The sequence below is a fragment of the Phalacrocorax carbo genome, chromosome 28 (genome assembly GCF_963921805.1).
Source record: "Phalacrocorax carbo chromosome 28, bPhaCar2.1, whole genome shotgun sequence".
Classification (NCBI taxonomy): Eukaryota; Metazoa; Chordata; class Aves; order Suliformes; family Phalacrocoracidae; genus Phalacrocorax; species Phalacrocorax carbo.
In genome coordinates, this window is record NC_087540.1 from 833,947 (window position 1) to 855,904 (window position 21,958).

Genomic DNA, 21,958 nt, shown 5'->3' on the forward strand with positions numbered 1-21,958 from the left:
GTGGTATTTATAGCAAACAATCCATTTCCATTTTCCCCGATAAGGCCCATTTCTGCCTGCGAGGGTGAGCGTGGGCAGCGCTGCTGCCACTGCCTGACCAGCCAGGGCTGCTGCCACCTGCGCCCACCTCAAGTTGTGATTGATTTGTATTTTCCTCACCCAATTTGTCTTGCGGCTGTTCTTGGCTCCAGTGCACTGAGCCTGGACTTTAGCAGGGGACAGTGGCACTGCTGGAGCAGCCCCCGGCACTCGCTGCCCTGGCCCTGCCTGCAGCTAGGACCTAAAAATAGCTCACCTTGGGGAGTCAGAGCAGAGCAGCCCCGTTCTCTGCTCCTGCTGTGTCAGAGTGGCTCTGCCCGGCTCCTGGGAGCCCTGGGGACAGGGCAGGGGGCTGGCAGGGGCTGGGGTCTGCCTGCAAGGGCTGGGGCACCAGCTCATGGCCCCGCATGGCCTTGAATTGCCACATCAGTGGGAGGAGATGCGGTGACCAGCCAATGCTCCCGGGAGCGTGGGAGGCAGCCGCTGCACTCCCTCCCTCAGGAACTGGGATTTTCCTCTTCCAGAGCCCATTCCTCCCCAGCCTCTTACCTTGATCACGGGGAGCCCGAGCCCCCCCGCCCTGGCTCCATCCTGCTCCCTCCTGCCCTGGGGTGGGAGTGGTGTGGAATGAAACAACACTAGAATGAACCCCCTCCTGTGTCAGTATTTATTGGTTTGCAGTGGCTACCGGGAGCCCAGCACCCAGCTCGCCAGCCCCGGGACTGGCCAGCCCCTGGCTCAGCAGCGAGGAAAGGGCATGGAGCCCGTGGTCCCCTGCTGTCCCTGGGGCTGGCGGGGAGGGCAGGCAGCCGCCCCAGCACTATTTGGGGGTGGGGGTGCGCTGGCCGAGCTGCAGCAGGGAGTTGGTGGCGTAGTTCTGGAAGAGGGGTTGGAGGAACATGCCGACAGTGCCGAAGACGCAGACAAAGACAAAGATCCACAAGAAGAGTCGGTCGATGACCATGGCCACGTACTTCCAGTCCTCGCTCACCTGTGTGGGGCCGGGAGAGATACTGGGTCAGGCTGAAGCCTCTGGTGTCGCCTGGTGCTGCCTGTGCTGCTGCTGGCAGGTGGCTGGACTGGGAGCTCGGCGGCTCCGCGGAGCCCCAAATCCACTCCCTCAGCACTGCAGCTCCCAGGGCTGCCTGCCAGCCTGCCATGGGCCCCACAGGGCTCGGTCCCCCTGCTGCCACCCACGCTGCTGAGCCCGGGAAACTCATCTCCCCGGTGGGCTGAGCTGGGAGGGGGGGCAGCGTCCCCTGGCCCTGCAGCCCCACATGGTGCCGGCTCTACCAAAATCTGCGGCCTCGTGGTGCCGTGCAGGGTCAGGCCTCTGGAGCCTCCCGGGTTCCCAGAGCAACAACTTCAGGCTGGGGCTGCAGCAGTGGGTCGGGGGTCAGGGCTGGGCCCCCTGCCCAGGCAGGGGCTGTGGGGGGTCCCTGGGGGGCCGGGCAAGGGAGCCCCTCGGTGCTCACGCACGTCCCTTCCTGCCCACGCTCTGCACCCCCTGGCCATACGCACACACCCCCCAGCCCTGCATGCACACCACATCCCCCGCTCGCCCCCTGCAGCCCTGACCCCTCCGCCACGCGCTGCCCGCCCCGACTCACGCTCTGGTCGTCGTCCTCGCTGCGCATGTGGTCGGCGATGAAGCGCACGCCGTCCACCGCCTCCTCCAGCCCGCAGGCGCAGCCGGCCGCGGGGGCCGGCGCCTGCCCCTGCCGCTCCTGGTAGCCGTTGAGCCCCTCGGCCTTGGCAGTGCCAGGGTTGGCGTAGCAGGCGCAGGTGCGGGCGCCGGCCCGGAGGAAGAGGCTGGCGGCGGCGGCGCGCTCCTGGGTGTGCCGGCGCTGACGCAGGCGCTGGCGCGCGCAGTTCTGCCGCGGCTGCTTCATGAAGAGCAGCGCCGGGAGCTTGTGGAGGAAGAGGGTGCGGACCCAGGGTGGCATGGTGTGCGTGGTGGGCGAGCGGTGGTGCACGTTGAGGACGCAGACGCTGGTGACGATGGAGAAGGTCACCAGCACCATGGTGAACATGAGGTACTTGCCCACCAGTGGCACGTCCAGCGAGGTGGGTGGCACGATCTTGGAGATAAGCAGCAGGAAGACGGTGAGGGCGAGCAGGACAGAGATGCAGAGCGTCATCTTCTCGCCGCAGTCGGATGGCAGGTAGAAGACGAGGATGGCCAGGGAGGTGATGAGGATGCAGGGGATAATGAGGTTGATGGTGTAGAAGAGTGGCTTGCGTCGGATGATGAAGTCATAGGTGATGTCCACATAGGTGGAGTCATCGGGGTTCTCGTTGCGCCGTCCCGGCAGCGCCACGATGTCCCACTCGCCGCTGGGCGTGAAGTCGTCCAGGCTGGCCATCTCGCTCTTCAGCACCAGGTCAATCTCGGTGCGGTCGTAGGTCCAGGAGCGGAACTTCATGGTGCAGTTCTGCTGGTCGAAGGGGAAGTGCTTCACCTCAATCTTGCACGCGCTCTTGTAGATGGCCGGCGGCAGCCAGAAGATGCTGCCGTCGTAGGAGATCACCGCGTTGGAGTAGAAGGAGACCTCGTACATTCCGTCGGCGCTGGGGCAAAGGGGTGCGCTGTCAGCCCTGGCCCTCCCCCAGCAGTGCCGTGGCACCGCCCTGAGCCCTGGATGGGGTTGAGGCACCCCACACACCCCCCAAACCACCTACTTGTTGTAGAGCACCACATCGGGCAGCCAGATGTGCTTGGAGGGCAGGCGGACCTTCTTCATGTTGTCAAAGTCCTCCGGCTTCCAGGTGAGGCGGTAGTCCTCCCACTCCTGCAGACAGGCAGGCTCAGCCCGGCCCAGCCACGGGCGGGGGTCCCCGGACAGAGCGGGCACGGGGATTCCTGGGGCAGGGTACAGGGGGGGCCTGGGGCAGGGTGGACAGAGGGCTCCCAGTGCAGGGGGGTCCCAGGGCAGGGTGGACAGGGGGGTCCCAGGGCAGAGGGGGCCTAGGGCAGGGTGGATGGGGGTGCCAGGGCAGGGTGGTTTGAGGGGCCCATGGCAGGGGGGTCCCAGGACCACAGCAGAGTCCAGGGCTCTCACCTGGGTCAACCAGACGTTGGTGGTCATGATCTGCTCCCGCTCGTGCTGTGGAGAGAGCAGGGCTTGTTACTCGGGGTGCTGGCGGGGGGGCTGCAGGTACTCGGGGACGGGGGAGCAGAGTCCTGGCCAACTCACCACACTGATGAGCTGCGCCAGTGACACCATCAGCTGCACCGTCACCAGCTCGGAGCCGTTGGTCGCCGGCCGGATCAGCTTGTTGTAGCGCGCGGGGTCCAGCAGGTACTCGACCAGCCGCTCCTCCGTGTCCGTGCCCAGGCTCCCTGGGGGGCGGTGGGAGGCTGAGCCCCACGGCATGGGCAGGGCCCCCCCGAGCCTCCGGACCCCCTGGGCTGAGCCTGGCAGCTCGAGGGCGGGTGTGACAGCGCGACAGTGTCACCGTGTGCGGGTGTCGCAGCCGACGCAGGCTGCTGTCAGGGCAGGGGCGGTCGGGGGGGGGCCGGGGGGCTGCGGTGCCTGGAGGGGGCAGCTCCGGGTGGGTCTGGGAAGGGACGGGAGCCCCGGTGCTGCGGGAGGGCCGGCCTGCGCCTGGGGACCCCTCCCCGCCCATTGCGGGTGGCCGGAGACCCCGGGCCCGGCGGTGCCGCGGGGGCCGCAGAGCCCCGGGGTGGCGGGAAGCGCCGGAGGCGGTACCGTGTCCACGCCGGGTCTGTGCGGGGTCGGGACCGGGGCGGTGCCGGAGGGTCCGGTGCAACAGGCGCAGCTCCGGGCCCGGCCCGGTCCCCTCCCCACCCCGCCGGTGCCGGTGCCCGGCCCCCGCCCCCGCGGCCCCCGGCACTTACGTCTGAGGGCGGCGAGGAGGCAGAGGACGCGGAGCAGCGCCATGGGAGCGGCCCGGTGCCGCCGCCGGTGCCGGTGCCGGTGCCGGTGCCCGGGCGCTGTCCCCGGTGCTGCCCGCGCTCTCCGCGGTGCTGGAGCCGGCGGCGGCGGCGGCCCGGGCGGGGCGGCCCCGGGCGGGAGGCGGTGCCGGGCGCTGCGCCGGGGCCGCCCCGCGCTCCCCGCTCCGCCGCCGTCACCGCCCCGCCCCGGGACACCGTGGGGGGGGGGCAGCGGGCACCGCGGGGAGGGGGCGGGATTCCCCAGCCCCGCCGCCCCGGGCCCCGCACACCGGCAGCGGGGGGTGGGATCCCCGGGGAGAGCGGGGGGAGGGACACGGAGCGGGGCAGGGAGCCGCGGGGGGACGGAGCGGGGGGTGGGAGCCCCGGGGGGACCCCGCGGGGGTCGGCGCGGGTTGGGGGGAGGAGCTCCCGGTCAGAGCTCGGGCTCCGCAGGCCCCCCGCGGCCCCAGAGGCGCCCCCGGCCCCGCCACACACAGGGGCCCCGGGACCCCCCCGGGCCTTGGGGACCCCTCGAGCCCCCCGCCGCACCCCGCCCCCCCCCACCGGTGCCCCGTCCCTCGCCCGCCACGTGACCCCGCGGGACACCCCCCCGCCCGAGGGGCGGGTCTCGTCCCGCCCACTCGCTCCGCCCCCTCAGTTCCCGGAGCGCCTCCCGGGCGTCACTTCCGGCTCGGCGGCGCCCCGCCCGGTTGCGCGCGCGCTCCCGGCGGTTTGTGCCACGCCCCTTCCGCTGGCGACGGGAGGGGTCACTTCCGGAGAGCGGGGCCGTCCCGCCGCCATCTTGGGCCGGCTCCGGGGGCTGCGGCGGCGGCGGCGGCGGAGCGGGTCCCTCCATGGGAAGATGCAGCGGGCGGGGGCGGCGGAGGCGGCGGGGTCGCAGGCGGCGGCGGGGGGACCCGGGCGGAGCGGGGCCGAGGTGGCGGCGGCCCCCGCCGGGCGGCTCCTGAGGCGGGAGCTGCGGCTGCTCGAGTCCATCTTCCACCGGGGCCACGAGCGGTTCCGCATCGGCAGCGCCTGCCCCGACGAGATCAGCTGCGAATTCGTCCCGGGGGCCGGGGCCCGAGCCGGTGCCTCCGGCTCCCGGGGGCCGCCGCCGGGGCCCGTCCGCATCCACTGCAACATCACGGTGAGGCCCGGTGCGGCGGGGCCTGGCTCCGGGGGCACCCCCGCGGCCGAGAGGCCGCCGCCCTCCCCCCCGCCGCGGTGTGGGAGCGGGGGCCGGGGCTTCCGGCCGTTGGGCGACCGCGGTCCGGGGGAACCCGGGGCCGTTGGGGGGGTGGGGACCGGCCCGTGCGGCCTGGGGCGAGCTGGGCCCGAGTCCCTGGGTGGCCGCGGCCGGCTGCGGGGCTCGGGGGGAACTGCCCCCGGGGCCCGCGGGAGCGCGGTGTGGGCCACGCTCAGTCCCTGAGCTCCACGGGGCTCACTGGGAGGCGTCTCCCGGCAGAGCAAGGCCCGGGGCCTCCACCCTGTCCCTCAGGCAGGCCCCGGGGGGAGCTGCCTGGTAGCGCCTGGGGTGACACAGGGTGCCCTCGCCATCCTGATGGCCTTTTCCTCCTCTCTACGAGAGTCTGCACCCCCCTTTTCTGTGATTGCTCCCGGTTTTTTTGCGGGGGGTAGTCCCAGGCGGCCCTGATCAGCGGTGCCTGGAGGAGGGGGTACTCGTGGCATCAGTGTCAGGCTTTTTGCATCTGCTCTGGGTCATCTTCGCCTGGATTTTAGGGGATCTTGGTTCTGGGTCAGTTTGCAATGGGGTGCAGATCCCATCGGCCATGGCAAACTACAGCTGGTGTCGCAGCTCCAGATGAGGAGCAGCAGGGTGTGGAAAGCCCCCAGCGCAGATGCTGAACGGGGCCAGCGTCCAGGATTGTCCAGAGGGGAGACTTGGGAGCGTTGACAGAGCCTGGGGTAAAGGCGCCTGCTTGGCCTCTGCCCCCCGCACGAGTGCTGCTGGGTTGCACATACCTGACTCTCTTCCTGCAGCACTTCTGGTCCAGAGCTGGTGAGGCAAGAAAGCTGTGGAGCAGCTGCAACGCCCTTGGTGTCCTGTCTTAACTGCTTTCCCACCCGCAGAGGCCACGGTGACCAAAGGGGGGCCCAAAATGTCACCACCCTCAGTATTCCACCCCACTCCCCTGGGCTGGGGGGAGGTGGCACAGAGCTGAGCCAGATCAGCATGGCTGGAGCAGGGGTTTGTTTTGCCCTCAGCCCTGGGATTAGCTTGGAGGGTGAATGCAGTCACTCACGGGCCGTTCTGCTGATCTCTGCGGTCTGGAGGGATCCGTCTGTGGGAGACGTGGGGCTGCGGCTCCCTGTCCTGCCTGGCTCACCACTCTGTTCCCCACCAGCTGCACTGGTGGGATGGAGGCAGTTGCAGCAGCTCAAACACCACCTTTTCCTTTTTTCCAGGAGTCTTATCCAGCTGTTCCCCCAATATGGTCTGTGGAGTCGGATGATCCAAACCTAGCAGCTATCCTGGAGAGGCTGGTGGAAGTCAGGAAAGGAAATACGCTGGTAAGAGGGTGCTGCCCGGGGAGCGGGGAGGGGTGGTGAGAGGCTGGCTGCTTCAGGAGGGTAAAATTCCTGCTGTGTGCCTCCAGCCACTTGAGGCCGAGGGTAGATCTGGTCTCATACAGGTTCAGGAAGTTTGGCATGAGCAGCTCTGGCCTCTCTGGAGTTTAATGCTGGGGTGTGGTTTCTTTCCCCACCCCATGACCACCACTGCTTGGAGCTGGAAGGAGCGGCCTCTGGGCCTTCGCTCGCTCGTTTGTGAGGGAAAGCGTTGCAGCACTGAGGATGGCTGAGGCTTAGCTTGGCATGTGGGTCTCTGCGCTTCTCTGATGCTTGTCTGGTCTCTGGACAGCTTTTGCAGCACCTGAAGCGAATAATCTCCGACCTGTGCAAACTCTACAACCTCCCCCAACATCCAGATGTTGAAATGCTGGACCAGCCTCTGCCGGCAGAACAGGTGAGTGACATGAGAGAAGACTTTCTAAGTTCATAAAACGAGTTCCCTGGAGTTTGCTTTAGAGGTTGAGGCTTCCTAACTCCCAGAGGAGGAACGCAGCAGGTGAGGTGTTGATCTCCTCTCCTTGGGTGGATTCCTGCCCTGGGCGATGCCAGCCTGCTCCCCTGGGCCTCGGTGCTGTTTAGCTGCTCTGGCATAGTTTTCTATAAAGGTTCTTGGCTTCACTCTGCTTTTGACTTGGTTCTGCTTGTAAATCCCGGCTTCAGAAGTGTCTGGGAAGGCAGGGGAGCATTGCCCCAGGAAGCTGATGGTGCAATCTTCGTCTCTGTCCTCTTTTCCCTGCAGAGCACACAGGAAGAGGTGTCCTCTGAAGAAGAAGATGAAGAGATGCCAGAGGTAAGTGCTGCCTTGCTGTACAAGGAAGTACCCCGAGAGCTGAGCACAGGGAGCTGCCCGCTGAAAGGTGCGAGGGCACAGGGGTTGTGTCTGGGAGGGGCTTGTGGAGTCCAGACAGGGAAGAGCCTGCTGTTTGGCTCAAAGGCTAGGTGGTTCTCAGTGTTTTGCTGCTGGGGGCCGGGGTCCTGAGCCACAGGTGGGGGCGATGTGTTCACAAACCGCAGGGGACCGCAGCAGCTGAGAGGCGTAGCTGTTGCCTCCAAAGGCATGCAGATGAGCTGAGAGTGGAGTCCCTTGGACAGTTTCTCGGCTCACGCTGCTGGGCTCTAGAGCCTGAAATTTACTCACGAGCGATGGGATTTCCAGGTTGTCATTGCTGGTGGGGAAATCACACTGTGAAAATGGGACTCCTGCAGAGAGGATTAGGTAGGATGGCTGAGTGTGCAAGCTAATTGGCAGGAGTGGCAGAGGCAGCCATACTTTACTGCAGGCTGAGAATATCATGCTGCAAAACCCACAGGCTTCGGTTGTTTGGTTTGCGGTTTAGAGATATCTAGAAGTGGGTGGAATAATCTTGGATCTCCATGGTGACGTTTAGCGATGCCGTGCACACTTCTCCTGGGGTGTGAGAGGCACGGGCACCGAGTCAGCACTAGAGAACCTGGGGGCAGGTCACTTAGCAGCAGCACGCCTAGCAGTTGTTGGGGTTTTAGCAAAGTTAATAGCTTGCTGAATCAAGGCTGGGCTTTGCCAGCTTCCCCAGAGGAAATGAGGAGGCTTAAATTGGTACCATCATAATCTCGCATATCTGCAGACTTGCTGCTTCATGGCAGATTTGTGATGTGTGAGTCCTCATGCTCCTACGGGCTAAAAAAGAAACCCTCCGGAACTGAGTGTTCCCCCCATGCTTTCTGCTAACACCATGCATTGTTGTGCAGGGACATCTCTCACTTAGAGCAGAGGTTTCTTGCTGAGCGGTTGGATTTGTTGGGCTCTTCTGGAAGAGCAGCGCAGCGGAGCCGTGCCCTGGTGCAGAGATGCATTATGCAGGTTAATCCACTCGAGGGATTTTCTAGGAGGATCTATTTTCCTGTGTGACAGTCTAAAAACGTCAAAGCCCTTCCAAAAATGCTGCTCATCCGGAATAGCAACAGCTAGCCTGGAGAGGCCGAAGTAAACACTTGTTCAGAGGATTTAATACGAGCGCTGGAGCTGCGCGTACCCACGGCCATTTGCAGGCAGCTTCCCGGTAGCTGAACCCTGTGTGCTGACACAGGGCAGTAGCCACTGTGCATGGGGAGAGGTCTCTGCAGTGGCCCCTGACTGCTGCGACTGGTTTTTACTGGTTATTAACGTCAGGGTCTTGCACGCATCAGACTGACAAGCCTTGTTGTGGAAAGGGGTGGGGGGCAGAGCCTCTGCCGGCGCTAGGGAGAGCATCAGGGGAGTGCTGTGTGGTGGAGAGCTGAGCTGATTACAAAGGGCCTCCAGACACGCTGTAAAACGTCACCTCTTTTGGCGGGGGAGAATGTTCTGCGCCACTGAACTTTGTGTGCGAGGGTCTCTTCTTGTGCTGCTGGCAACCGTGTTTGTGTTGGGTTTCTGCTCGTGAAGGGGGAGCAACGCAGCCCAGCGGCACTGCACCGAGCCTGCGCTCTGTTCAGCTGTCCAGAGAAGCGGCACGGGGCTGCTTGAGGCACGTGGATGCCAAGGTGCAAGTGCCCTTCAGTTACACAGGGCTCGTTGGGGAGCATATGTAAGATTAATGGCTAATTATAAACAGGCGTGAGGCTTGGCAGGGAGGAATCCAGCGAACAAAGAGCTTGTATGAGGCCAATTTAATTCTGGAAAGGGAATTGTGCTGCTCTGCCTGCTGGCTTTGGTACGGGAAGGTGGCGGGGGCCTAGTGCCTGAAACTTCTTCGTGGAGAATGCCCAGGCCTTGTGTCTTCCACCCCATCTGTGCCTCAGATCAGGGCCTCAGGCTTCCTGGGGCGGGAGAGTTGCACCAGGAATCCTTTGTGGTTCAGGGCAGCTTCCATCTGCAGTACTCGGAGCAGGGAGAAGCAAAGATGTGTCTCCTGCTAGATCTCCTCTCCCCTTCCCAGGACACTGAGGACTTGGACCACTATGAGATGAAAGAAGAAGAGCCAGCAGATGGGAAGAAGACAGAGGATGAAGGCATTGGGAAGGAAAACCTGGCCATTTTAGAGAAAATAAAAAAGAACCAGAGGCAAGATTACTTAAATGTACGTGTCACCCAGCGGGTGGGTGGGTTGGGGAAGCAGAGGGGCCCGAGGGCAAGAGCAGTGGAGGTGCCTGCTAGCCTTAAATCAAAGGGGCTGTCTCTGGCCAAAGGTACAGCAGTGGCTCTCAGGGGCTGGCGTGGCTGATACAGAGAAGTCTGTGAACTGCCTCTGCAGCTCAGGGAAGTAAGTGTGGGCCTCGGGTACCCCTGAGGCATCAGTGCTGTGTGGGGCAGCCTCCTGCAGTGAGATCCGGGCTTCCCCTCTGCTCCCAGGAGCTGCGCCTCGCTTTGGGCCTTGCAGGTGGCTGGTGGGTTGTGTTTTTATACTCCTGGGCTGAGATTCTTACTCAGTTGAGAGGGCACAGGGGTGTTTCTGTGGCAGCTGTGCGTATTTGGGGCAAGGGAAGTTGTAGGGGGAAAGGGAAAGACTGAGAGGTGGGGGATGTGGTGAGGTCTAGAGGCCCCACGGGAGTTCTAGCCCGGGCGTTGGCCTCGTAGAGCAGCGGCCGTGGTGGGTGCAGTGTAACAGTGCAACTTCCCTCCTCCCAAATTCCTCGCAGGGTGCAGTGTCTGGGTCTGTGCAGGCCACCGACCGGCTAATGAAGGAGCTCAGGGATATTTACCGATCACCAAGTTTCAAGGGCGGTAAGTTCTGTGAGGAGCTCAAGGGAGGGGGCTGCCGCGCTGCTGTTCGTGCTGGGGTTTTCCTCCTCGTTCCGGGTGGCACCTGACAGGCCCGAGGGCTGTTCTCTGCTCGGCTGGGGAGAGGCTCCCTGGCCTTGGGTGGTTGTGGCTCTGTCGAGAGTGAGCAAAACTGCCTTACCGTCCCTGTTCCCTGCTAGTGCTGGACGGCAGCGAGGAGCGTGCTGTGGGTGGGAGGATTGTCTTGCTTTGAGTGTGATGGTGCTCCTACCCCTTTCCTGAGGCCAAGGGCTCGGGAAAGAGCTGTTGTAGGAAAACTGCTGCCCTCGGGATGGTCCTTCTGGATCAGCTCCTTTTCTGGGGAGTCTGTGCCAGGCTGAGGTGGTGCTGCAGGGCTGAGGGCGTTGGAAATCTGGGTGGTGGCTCGACCCCCTGTTCGGTCTTCCCCTGTGGTAACACAGCTCTTCTCTGCCTTGCAGGATACTATGCAGTTGAACTAGTGAACGACAGCCTGTACGATTGGAACGTCAAACTCCTGAAGTAGGTGGCATAGCTTGGGATCATGATACTGTGGTGGATCTTGGTGGTGGGACCAAAATGTCCCCGTGAGCCAGAGGGGAACTGAGCAGGGCAGGGGAGCACCTGGCAGACCTTGGGTTAGCCTCCTGGGCAGCTTGCGTGCTGTCGCCACATCAGAAAGGAGATGACATCTCCAGAGAAAAACGAGATAATCTGAGGGCTCTGCAAGTCTGTCTGCTGTTCCTAGAGTCCTGGAAGAGGTTCATCAGACAAAACCCCAAGCTTTCACACCCTCCAGACACCACTGCTGCCTTTTCCTTGGGCCAGGCAGTCTTTATTTTTAACCTGGCAGCATGCAAAAAGGGTGTGATGGTCTTCTCTGCAAACCGGGAGCAGAATGCTGACAGCCCGTGCTGTCACTGCCCTCTGGGTGAGAACCTGAGGGCCCGCGTGGCAGCCAGGTTGTGCAGGTACAGTAGCTCTGGGGTTCGGTGGCAGCGAGCACGGCTGACTTGAGGTGCACGACCTTGACTCTGACCCTCTGGGGTTTTCCTTCGGCAGGGTTGACGAGGATAGCGCTTTGCACAACGATCTCCAGATCCTCAAAGAGAAAGAAGGAACAGATTTCATCCTGCTAAACTTCTCCTTTAAAGTAAGGCTTTCCTGTACCTCCACTTCTTCGAGATAGGCCTGCCTCAGTGGGTTGTCAGAGAAGACATTTCTCAACAGCTTCGCTTCTCTTGCCTTGTTCCAGGATAACTTTCCTTTTGATCCACCGTTCGTAAGGGTTGTGTCCCCGGTGCTGTCAGGGGGGTAAGTAACTGCCTGTCTCTGCTCACCGAGGTCTCCAGCGCTGCTCCTGCAGCAGTTTTTGCTAAGAGTTTACCCAGCGCCTTGCAGTCCCGTAGTCTCCCTGATACCAGTTTGCAGCAGCTCTCTGGGAAGCACAGACGGGGCGGGGGATTTCTTTCGTGTGTATTTTTCCATCGGGGACCCACTCTGAGAAAGCGGTTCCTCTCTGGAGCAGCGGGCGGGCGAGGCTGTGTCCGTCTCTGCCGTAACTTTGCCCCGTTCCTTCCCCAAGGTATGTTCTGGGTGGCGGTGCCATCTGCATGGAGCTACTTACAAAACAGGTGGGTGCTGGCCGGTACGTTGTGCCTGGGTAGCTGCCGTTGTCTGCCGTGCTTTGTATTTCTGCTGCTTGGGGCCTGCTGGCAGCCGAACCCTGGCAGCCGCCCGGCACGGCTCTGCAAAGCCTGTGCCGGGCTCAGGAAGGCCCTTCCGCTGCTGTGGGGAAGCGCAGCCCCTGGGTGGGCGTCCTGTCCGTGCAGGCCTCACCGTGCTGGCCTCTGTCCCTCAGGGCTGGAGCAGCGCGTACTCCATCGAGTCGGTGATTATGCAGATCAGCGCAACTCTGGTGAAAGGGAAGGCGCGAGTACATTTTGGAGCCAATAAGGTAGGGCCCGGTCGGTGTCGGAGAACTTGAGGAGTGGTTGGTGGCAGGAAGGGGGCAGATGAGGCCCGAGGGACAACCAGCTCTGTGGCAGCGGTTTGCGTAGGGAAGGCGCGTGGGGCGGCCCACACTGGGTTCTAGCTGGACTGACAGTCGCCCTGGCTTCCCTTGCAGAACCAGTACAGCCTGACGAGAGCCCAGCAGTCCTACAAGTCCCTGGTTCAGATCCATGAGAAGAATGGTAAGGGCTGAGGGACAGGGCCTGCATTTCCCCTTGCTAGTCCGGGCTCCCCTAGGCCAAGCATCCAGACGAGCTACTTAAGGTTTTCTTTCTGCCCCAAGTGCAGAGGTTACCTGGAGTGAGGTGGCAGCTGGTCTGTGTGTGTGGCTGCAGCATCGCTCTGCCCTTCCCTGCTGGCCCCGCTGATCGGTGCTGGGCTCCTTCAGCCACAACCAGAGACAGCGCATCGTTGTCCGGGTGGTGTTGGGAGATAACCCGGAGAGAGAGCCCCCGGTGACCCGGGAGACGCGGCCCTTCGGAAGCGGGACTTTGTGCTTGCGCTGCCGCTTCCAGCAGCTTTTCCAGCTGCGCGTTTCCAGGTGTAGCTTCGCGTTCCCTGTGCAGCTTCGCCCCTCACGGGTCTCTCTTCTTGTTTCAGGCTGGTACACGCCGCCCAAGGAGGACGGCTAACACGGATGCTGGCGGGACCAATCTGATTATCTTCTGGATGCTCTACTTGGATCTCAACGATGCCTCTTGGCTTTCTCCCAGGATGTAATAGCTCTGCCTGTTGCAGGACAATAATGGCTGTTAAAAACTCTAAATAAACTGTTTAAGCAGTTGGACTGACCTAAAACACTTGCTGGACCCTTGCTAGCAGGCATTCTTGTTAAAACAAACTTTTGAGCCTCTTCTATCGCTGGAAACTTTTGACTCTACTCCGGTCTAGAGCATCCTCCTTACCTATGCTATGGATTTAATTTATTTTCTTATTTCATGTACACTGCTTTTTTTTGTTACAGTGTATGATGGATGTGTATGGAAAATGTATCTTTGGAGAAAAATTACAGTTTGTTAATTTGAAGATGCTGCTCTGACTAATTCCCCCGCCCCCCCCCCCCCCCCGCCCAACGCTGCTGCTGGGCGGATGGTACCCGGTGCTGGCAGCAGTGGGGGGCAAACCCCACCCCAGCGGCTGTGCCCTGCCGCCTCTCCAGCCCTGGCTGTGGGGCGGGGTGGTGGGACGGAGCCGTGGGGGGCGCAGGAAGCACCCATGTGTTGGCCACGCAGCCCCTGGACAAGCCATGCGGGAAGGTCTGGAACCGCTGCCGTAGAGGAAGAAACCCTTTATTCTTTTTTTTTTTACTATTTTTTTTCAATTCTTTTTTGGCAACAGGGAGCAGGACTCCCGTCCCCTTCTCCCCTAGACCACGAACAGACTTTTCCTTTTATAAACTGCAAACTTACACCTCTGGAAGCGGCGAGGGGAAGGTGTGTAAGCCTTTCCTGTGTCCTGCCGTGGATGAGGGGTTTGTAGGTGCGCCCCGGGGCTGCCGCCTTTCACCCCGTGCTTCTCCAGGGCCTGTCTTGGCCAGCGTGTGGAGGCTCTGCTGGGACAGCGGGAGCTGCAGCCCTTCGCCCTGTGTCTCCCCACTAACCGCGCGTGGAGGTGGAAGGCGGCCGGGCCCCTGCCTGTGAGAGCTGTGCTGAGGCTGAAACCTGCCGAATGAAGGGGAGTGGGGCAGCGCTGGGTGCGACCACTGCTCCCTCTCGTCCCTGCCCAGGACTTGCTCCTGCAGCAAGTGGCCTGTTTCTGCATGGTTTTATTGTATTTTTCCTCCTCAAACCATCGCTCCTGAGCCCCAGCCTTGGTGGAAGGTGTTGCTGCAGTCGTGCCCTGGTGCTTCGGGGCCTGGTCCTTGCTCGAATCCCTCATGCTCTGTCCTGAGGCTGCTGGAAGGGGATTTGGATGTTGGAGCTCCTCTAACTTCTGTGCTGTGTCCTCAGCTGGAGGGCATAGCTGACTCATTAGTGTCAAAGCTGGGCCATCAGTATTAATTCACTGTGTTTGAATAAAAGTTGTTAGAAAAATCAAAGGGCCTCAGAAGAAGTCCATTATCTCCTCCAGCAGCTGTTCCCCTCTTTCAGTGGTGTTCTGCTCTGAGCCTTGGAGTAAAAAGATGCTGTAGGAGAGGGATTACTGAAGGCTGCTCTGTGCTTGCTGCAGGAAAGGCTCCGGCCTCAGCTGGGGACTATTTTTAAGTGCTTTGCTGAAGGACTGGAGGGTTTGTGAGGCTGAGCAGCTCTGCCCTGCCCGGCGCTCTGGCCCCAGCCAGCTCCTGGTGGGGTCCCAGTGCTGGGGGGCACAGAGGCAGCTGCACTCGCTCCCCTCTTTAGCTCAATTAGCACCAAGGAACCTGCTGGGGAGAGGGGGTTAAGCTGGTTTAATGAAGGTTTAAACAGCTTGTGGTGTTGCTGTTTGATGAGGCAGGGGCTGCACCTGCTGACCCCAGTGATGGGTCGGGTTTGGGTATGCCGAGTCGGCTGGGAGAGCTCACAGCACACCCGCTTCTAAACCCTGGCAGCTTTCCGGGCCCTGCAAGACCCTCCGCCGCTCGGATGCTGACCTGGCGGGCGTTGAGGCTGGAAGCGTGGTGGGAACAGCGCGAGCTGGCGTCTGGCAGGCTTCGCCTGTCCCGACTGTTCTCACCCACCCCAGCGTCAGGATCTGTCCCGCTCCGAGACGGGCTCAGCGCTCGTCACCACCGTGCTGGCTCGGCTCTTGTTTTGGCGTCTCGGGGAAGCAGGCGCATGGTGCCATCTGTCACTGCTGCTGGAGGGGCTCCCACAGCCTTCCTTTGCAGGCGCTGGCGGGGACGGGGACGGGGAGAGCCTTCCTAAAGGAAACGCGTGGATGGCGCGCCGCAGGGACCGCCGCTGCGGCACAAAGCCACGAGACGGTGTTGCCTGCGCACCCGTCCTGCTGTCGAGGCCCCGGGAAAGATTAAGGGGGGATTTAAAATCTGCCAAGGAAAGAAAATGAGGCGGCACCTTTCCCATTAAGTCAGGACCCGAGTTTGCCGGTGGAGGCACAAAGTTTTCCTTGGCCTTGAGAAGGTGAAGCTGAAGCCGGCCAAGATCCCACCGCCAGTTCGGGCGCCAGCCTAACAGCGGCGCCTCGCCACCGCGAGGCACATCCTGCCCGGCAGCACCGGCGACACGGAGCTGCCACCTCTTCATACAGCGCTGCCGGCAGCCCTCCACCTCCCTGCACCCGGACGTGGGGCGCGGCGCAGTGCTGGGAACGCGGCCCTGCTGAGTTGGGGGTCTGTTCTTCCAGTGCCCCCTCTCAGCAGCAGGACCTGCCACTGCTATGTTTAGGCGCTGGCTGGTCCTTGGGGACGTTCTCCAGCCCCCCACAAACAGGAGGAGCCCGTGTCCTGCCCCGAACCAGGGCAGCCCCGTCCTGGGGGAGCATCTTTACCTGCAAAACACCATCCCCATCCCTTTCTGTTGTGCTGTTGCACATGGGTGGCAAGACCCACCCCACCCCCACCCCCCCGAACCACGCCGCCCTGCAGGAAGCCAAATCGCTGGGCTCGGCCAGGGTTTTCCGGCAAGGTCTTGGTTCAGCCAGCAGAAGTAGGTCTTCGCTGATGTGGTGTGAACCACAGCCGCCGTGGCAGCGAGTGCGCTGGGGCAGAACCCTCACCCCGTTGGGCTGTGCACGGAGGGATCTGTGGGATCCGTGCACGGGTGGGGTCCGTACCGGGGGCCTTGCATGGGGGGGGGGGCTGTGCACAGGGGTCCGTGTACAGAGGTCTGTGCAGGGGGGCGGGGGTCTTTGCGTGGGGTCCACATCCAGGGTCCGTGTGGGAGGGGCCATGTACAGGGTCAAGCCCCCTTGTCCCATGAGCCAGGCAGGGTTCCGAGGTCTCCCAGCCCCGACGGGACGCCCCACCGGGACGGGACGCGCCCCCGCCCCGCCGCTCTCGGGGACCACGCAGCCCTCGGCAGCCGCCGGACGGAGACCTCGGCGCGGGGAGGTCGGGCCCGGGGCTGCCCGAGGCTGCCGGGGCCGGTGGCCGCCCGCCCGGCCGGTGCCGCGCCGTCCCCCGGGGCCGCCCCCTCCGGATCTGGGCGGGGAGCGCCGGCCCCGCCGCCCCCTCCGGCCCCTCCGGCTCCGTCCCGTCCCGTCCCGTCCCGCCGCCGCCGCATGGGGCCCCCCGGGCCGGCCTGAGCCCCCCCACCCCGCCCCCGCAGCCCCGACGCCCCCGGAGACGGGCCCCGCCGAGGAGCCGCGACGGGACCCCCCCGGCTGTCCGGCCCCGGCCGGACCCCCGGGAGCACGGAGAGACCCCCCTCGGGCCCCTTCCCCGGGGGCAGCGAACCGTCGGAGCCGCCCCGGGGCTGCCCCGGCTGGACCCCCACGGACGCCCGTCGAGACCCCCGACTCGTTCCATCGCTGGAGCAAAGACCCCGGCCCCACCGGGCACCCTTCCCCGGGGCCAGGGACCCCCGGGGCGACGCGGTCCCTCCCCGGGACACGGGGGCCGGCACCCCTGGGGACCCGCCAGCCGTCCCCGCGGGGGCGAAGGACGCCTGGAGCCCCCCGCCCGCGCCGGGGGCGAAGGCCCCGGACCCCCTGCTCGCATTCCCCCCTCCCGGGCTGGCCCCCGGCCGCCGAGAGTCCCGCTCCCGGGGCCGGGGGGAGCCGGGCTGCCCCGTGCCCCCCGGCTGAGCCGGCCGTGAGCCGGCAGGGAGGCCGTGGGGCGTCGAGGAGCCCCGGGGGGGCCGCGGCACCCTGCCCCTCCCCGGCCCCATGGCGGCCAAGTGGTTCAAGGAGTTCCCCTCCAACCTGAAGACGGTTTCGGAGAGGGCTCGGCCGGGCAGCGGGAGCCTGGGCAAGAGCCGCAAGAATTCGGCCGTGGAGCTGGGGGGGTGCCGGGCCGGGCCGGGGGGGGGCAAGGAGGGGGGCGGCCGGCTGTCGCGGGACAACCTGCAGGGTCTGCTCCAGGCCGCTACTGGGAAGATGCGGAAGAACTCGCGAGCGGATGGGGGCACGTCGGAGGGACCCCCCAAAACCTGCGGCACCTACATCAACCGCCTCATCAAGGTGGAGGCGCAAGAGAAGAACGGGAAGGGGTACCCGAGCCCCCAGCCCGCCAGCCTGCCTGCTCCAGAGCAGGATAAGGGGAAGACCCCCAAGACAGAGACGGTAAGGGGGTAACTGGGAGGGACTGGGTGGGGGGGAGGGAGGTTAAAGCAGCACTGGCAGCTTTAACTGCTTTGGGCTCTGGCTCATTAGCCCAGCTAACCCCAGCCTTTCATCGCACCCGGCTCTGCTGCCTTCAAATCCCGTTCAAAGCTCCCTTCATCCCAACCACCCTTCATCTGCTGGGTGCGGGGGTGGGTGGGGGTGGGGGTGCTCGCTGGGCCCCCTCGCCGTGTCCCACCCTGACCCCGGCACTTCGCTGCTGGTTAAACAAAGGCTGACGTAAGCCTTTTTCTGGGAAGCCGGACTTTCACCCCCACAGCCCTGGGGTGGATGGGAGCCAGTCGGGGGTGGGGTGGCACCCGGTCCCCAAGCCCCCTCAAGGCTCCTCCTCACTGCTGGAGTGTGTAGAGATGGGTGCTGCCCCCACCTAAAGGTGCTGCCTTCGTGGGGTTGTGGCATGGCTCCATCTGCCCCAGATGAGCTGCTGTGCTCCCCTGGGGACGCTGTCCCTGTCCCCTGCCTGGCTCTGCACTGGTGGCGTCCCTGCCACCTCCTCCCACTCCACCACCACCGGCACACCCAGTGGGACCCACGGCAGCCCCTTGAGGCCGATGGTGCCTGTCCCCTCCCCAGGTCATCATCCTGGAGGACTACGCCGATCCCTATGATGCCAAGCGCACCAAGGGGCAGCGGGATGCTGAGCGCCTGGGGGAGAACGATGGCTACATGGAGCCCTACGACGCCCAGCAGATGATCACAGGTACGTGCTGTGCCATGCCGTGCCACAGCGGCACGGCTGGCATCGCGCCCCAACCAGGAACGCGCGGCCGCCCTTGGAGCCGCCCGGCGCGGGAGGCTCCGGGAACAGGAAAGCTGCTTGCCGCTTCCTGCGGCTGCGCAGGGCCAGATAAGGAGCAGGCGTGAGGCCGGGCGCTGACCTGTGCCCGCCGGCCCCTCGCCTGGTGCCAAAACCTGTCTCCAGCACTCAACAGGGTGAATGGGCCGGGTTCAAACCCCTCAATGCCACCCTGCTGCCCTGGGAGTGGGTTACAGGACCCCTGAGGGTCTCCTGCAGCCATGCCCCCCCCAGCTAGCGACCCCCTGGCCGATGCAGCGGCCGCCCAGCTGGCCAGAACAACAGGAACTGACTCGGCCGGAAGCTGGAAATAAAAGATTTGCTGCTGATGGTTTTTTTCCGTGCGGGGCAGCCCGGGCTGTTTGGCGGAGCCCGGTGCCGCAAGGTGAAGGAGGGGGGGGGGGGGGCCAGAGGTGGGGTGTGAGCCCCCCCCGGGGTGGCCCCTCGTGGGGCTAAGCTCCCATGTGGGGTGTAGTATCCTGCCACCGCAGAGCCCGGCCGGTCCCACTGGCGTGTTTCGGTGCCGGCAGCCTTGGGTCTGCGACAGCAGGCCCAGTGCCATGAGGATGGGGCCCTTTCCTGCTCCTCCCAAGCCGGTTCCCAATGGGTCATACCCAGCATGGCGTCCCTGGGCCACATCCCTCCCCAAGGGCAGGCATCGGGAAGATGGGGGGGGGTGGGGGGTGGTTTTCTGGGGACACACAGGCCCCCCTCCCTGACCCACCATCCCTCCCTCACAGAAATTCGCCGGCGGGGCTCCAAGGATCCCCTGGTCAAAGCCATCCTGCTGCTGGACGGCCCTGGAGAGCCCGGGGAGGGGGGCAGCAAGCCGGAGGCGGCCAAGTGGCCAGCGGGCAAGGAGGCAGTGGGGAAGGGGCCACAGCTCTACGACACCCCCTATGAGCCCGGGGAGGTGGTGGCTGGGGGGACCCCAGAGCGCAGGGCGAGGGCCGGGGATGGGCGCCTGCCTGAGAACGACGAGCGCCCGGCGGGCGAGTACGAGCAGCCCTGGGAGTGGAAGAAGGAGCAGATCGTCAAAGCGCTGTCAGGTAGGGGACAGGGACACGGGTGGGGATGGGGACAGGGACACGGGTGGGGATGGGGACAGGGACACGGGTGGGGATGGGGAGGAGGACTGGGACAGCTACATCTTAGTGGCGCCTGCAGCGATAGGACAAGGGTTAATCATTTTAAACTAAAAGCGGGGAAATTCAGACTAGATGGAAGGAAGAAATGTTTTACACTGAGGGTGGTGACACCGGCACAGGCTGCCGGAAAGGTGGTCGATGCCCCATCCCTGGAGACATCCCAGGTCAGGCTGGATGGGGCTCTGGGCGACCTGGTCGAGTTGAAGATGTCCCTGCTCATGGGAGGAGGGGGGTTGGACTCGATGAGGATGGTGATGGGACTGGGGACAAGGAAGGGGACGGTGCTGGGTCTGAGGATGGAGGCAGGGAAGGAGCTAGGGATGGGGATGGAGATGGCATGGAGGGGGCTTTGGGGGAGGCTCACATCTCACCCCCACCCCCAGTCCAGTTTGAGGGCTCGGAGCGTCCCAAGGAGGAGGCGCAGCGGCAGCACCTACGCCAGAAGAGCTGGAACCCCAAGATGCTGAAGCCGGTGGGCACCGAGCACAGCGAGGGGGAGCGGGTGGACCCCGCCTTGGCACTGGAGAAGCAGCCGTGAGTTGTGAGGCTGAGCCACGTGCGGCAGCCGGGGTCAGAAACGGCGGGGTGGGGGCCGCCAGGGGCTTTGCCACCGCTCAGTGTCCCGCTGGCATCCCCCATGCAGCTGGTACCACGGGGCCATCACGCGGGCCGAGGCCGAGAGCCGGCTGCAGGCGTGCCGGGAGGCCGGCTACTTAGTGCGCACCAGCGAGACCGGCAGCGGCAAGTACTCCATCGCGCTCAAGTGAGTGGCAGAGCAGCTGTGGAGCTGGGGGGGGTCCCAGCCCCGGGGGGGTGGTGTCCAACCCTAGAGGGATGCAGCAGGTCCCAGCCTGGAGGGGTGCTGCACAGGAGCCCCCCCAGATGTTCACGCCAGAGCCCTGATGGGGTGGGAGCACCGGGGTCCCAGGGGATGGCACCTCCCCCAACCTGCGGGGGGGACCAAGGCATCCTGGCGCGGCGCTGGGGTGTGGGGGGGTGGCGCGTCCCCCTCCCCGGCGCATTGTCGGGAGCGCCGGTGGCGTTTCCTTCCTGAGGAAGCAGAGCCCCTGTAGCCGAAACAATCGGAGCTGGACGGGAACAAACAGGGGTGGATGCGGCTGTGGCCGCGGGGCGGGTGGGCGCCGGGGGCTGGCGGCACCGCTGATGCCCGCCGGCTCCACTGACGCCCACTGGCCACCCAGGACCAGCCAGGGCTGCGTCCACATCATCGTGGCCCAGACCAAGGACAACAAGTACACGCTCAGCCAGGCCAGCGGCGTCTTCGCCAGTGTCCCCGAGGTCGTGCACTATTACTCCACCGAGAAGCTGCCCTTCAAGGGGGCTGAGCACATGGCCCTGCTGCACCCCGTCCACTGCAAGCTGCATTAGCGCCCACTAATGCCCCCCCAGACTGGCCCATGACCCCCGGCCCCAGGGCATGGGGCAGGGTCCGGCCCCAGCGACCCCCGTGGTCTGGCAGAGGACCCCTCGGCTGCATCCCCAGCCCTGCGGGGACCCCGCTCCGGCCTGGCAGCTGCTGCCCGCCGCTGGACTGCAGCAGGGCTGTGCTGCCCTTCGCTGGGCTGGATCCTGCCCGCCCTGTGCCAGAGCCGACCCGCTGCAGGGCAGCCCCTGGCGCTGGGGCGGGGGGACGCAGCGAGACTGGGACGTGTAATGAAGTAGTAAAATAAACTTGTTGGCTGAGAGGAGGCAGGTGGTCCGGTGGGGGCTGCAATGGGGAAGGGATGGGGCAAGGTTGGGGGCTTTGGTGGGCAAGGGATGGTGTGGGGTCTGCAGCGGTACATGGGGGAGGGCCTGGGACCTGCAGGGATGGAGCTGGGGGCTGTCATGTGGTAGGGATGGGGCTGGGGTCCTGCAGGCACCAGGAATGGCCAAGTGCCCAGGGTGTGGGTGCTGGCGGGGTGTGGGGGTGTGCGGTGAGATACCCAGCCTCTTCCCTGCCTGGGGCCTTGGCGGTGGGGGGGGCTGCTGTCAGGCTCTGCTCTGCCAGCAGCAGGGCCGCGGTGCTGACTGAAACCAGGGCAGGTTTCTGGGGCCGGGGGCCCATCAGGGTTGAGCCCGGGTTCCAGCCCATCACCCCTCCCCAGGGATCACCTGCACGGTGGAAGTGGGTGACTCAACCCCACGATCATGCCAGCAGGAGCCATCCTGGTTTCAGGGGGGTAGCGGTATCGGGGCTCCCCCCTACCCACACATCTGCATCCTGCCAGGCTTTTTATAGAGTGGGGCCAGGCAGAAGCAGGGGGAACGCGGTGTCCCCAGGGTGCCCGGGTGCCCGCGCCCCTCACCGTGCGGTTTCCTGCCTGGGTGCAGCTGCAGCTACCCGGGGCGTTGCACAACCCAGCACGGCCTGGGCTGCTGCCAGAGGCACTGCATGGCATGGGGGGGACACGGCCTGGCAGGGGGCTCAGCACAGGGTGCACAGCCTGGGCGGTCAGTGGCGTGGCGGGGCATGGCATGGTTAGGGAGCACAGCGAGGCATAGGGTGCATGGACTGGGAGTGCACGGTCTCAGCTGGGGGCTGCACAGCCCAG

At 64.5% G+C, this 21,958-nt stretch overlaps 3 protein-coding genes across 3 annotated transcripts; 2 read left to right on the top strand and 1 right to left on the bottom strand.

Annotated features, from left to right (window-relative positions):
- Positions 1 to 692: 692 nt before the first annotated feature.
- Positions 693 to 4,529, bottom strand: CHRNB2 (cholinergic receptor nicotinic beta 2 subunit). Its single transcript, XM_064475176.1, has 6 exons — positions 3,902 to 4,529; positions 3,237 to 3,382; positions 3,102 to 3,146; positions 2,722 to 2,831; positions 1,650 to 2,610; positions 693 to 1,030 (listed from the first exon to the last, which is right to left on the bottom strand). The coding sequence occupies exons 1-6, from the start codon at positions 3,942 to 3,944 to the stop codon at positions 860 to 862; spliced, it is 1,476 nt and encodes a 491-aa protein (XP_064331246.1). The 5' UTR covers positions 3,945 to 4,529; the 3' UTR covers positions 693 to 859.
- A 180-nt stretch (positions 4,530 to 4,709) lies between these two features.
- Positions 4,710 to 13,265, top strand: UBE2Q1 (ubiquitin conjugating enzyme E2 Q1). The gene is made up of 13 exons (XM_064474761.1): positions 4,710 to 5,084; positions 6,365 to 6,469; positions 6,819 to 6,923; positions 7,269 to 7,319; positions 9,427 to 9,567; positions 10,127 to 10,211; positions 10,688 to 10,748; positions 11,289 to 11,379; positions 11,482 to 11,540; positions 11,812 to 11,860; positions 12,088 to 12,183; positions 12,355 to 12,421; positions 12,840 to 13,265. The coding sequence occupies exons 1-13, from the start codon at positions 4,800 to 4,802 to the stop codon at positions 12,869 to 12,871; spliced, it is 1,227 nt and encodes a 408-aa protein (XP_064330831.1). The 5' UTR covers positions 4,710 to 4,799; the 3' UTR covers positions 12,872 to 13,265.
- Positions 13,266 to 16,327: 3,062 nt separating this feature from the next.
- On the top strand, positions 16,328 to 21,112 carry SHE (Src homology 2 domain containing E). The gene is made up of 6 exons (XM_064474858.1): positions 16,328 to 17,399; positions 18,033 to 18,159; positions 18,996 to 19,304; positions 19,787 to 19,937; positions 20,047 to 20,166; positions 20,606 to 21,112. The coding sequence occupies exons 1-6, from the start codon at positions 17,004 to 17,006 to the stop codon at positions 20,790 to 20,792; spliced, it is 1,290 nt and encodes a 429-aa protein (XP_064330928.1). The 5' UTR covers positions 16,328 to 17,003; the 3' UTR covers positions 20,793 to 21,112.
- Positions 21,113 to 21,958: the final 846 nt, after the last annotated feature.

Bases quoted from the DNA above. Each gene is read 5' to 3' on its own strand.
- CHRNB2 (XM_064475176.1), bottom strand. From the start codon at position 3,944: ATGGCGCTGCTCCGCGTCCTCTGCCTCCTCGCCGCCCTCAGAC. The intron at 3,147-3,236 runs GTGAGTTGGCCA...CTCTCTCCACAG, and splicing joins TGGCGCAGCTCATCAGTGTG to CACGAGCGGGAGCAGATCAT. The intron at 2,611-2,721 runs GTAGGTGGTTTG...CCTTTGCCCCAG, and splicing joins GATGTGGTGCTCTACAACAA to CGCCGACGGAATGTACGAGG.
- SHE (XM_064474858.1), top strand. From the start codon at position 17,004: ATGGCGGCCAAGTGGTTCAAGGAGTTCCCCTCCAACCTGAAGACGGTT. The intron at 19,305-19,786 runs GTAGGGGACAGG...CCCCACCCCCAG, and splicing joins GATCGTCAAAGCGCTGTCAG to TCCAGTTTGAGGGCTCGGAG. The intron at 19,938-20,046 runs GTGAGTTGTGAG...TCCCCCATGCAG, and splicing joins TTGGCACTGGAGAAGCAGCC to CTGGTACCACGGGGCCATCA.
- UBE2Q1 (XM_064474761.1), top strand. From the start codon at position 4,800: ATGCAGCGGGCGGGGGCGGCGGAGGCGGCGGGGTCGCAGGCGGCGGCG. The intron at 5,085-6,364 runs GTGAGGCCCGGT...CCTTTTTTCCAG, and splicing joins GCATCCACTGCAACATCACG to GAGTCTTATCCAGCTGTTCC. The intron at 12,422-12,839 runs GTAAGGGCTGAG...TTCTTGTTTCAG, and splicing joins TCAGATCCATGAGAAGAATG to GCTGGTACACGCCGCCCAAG.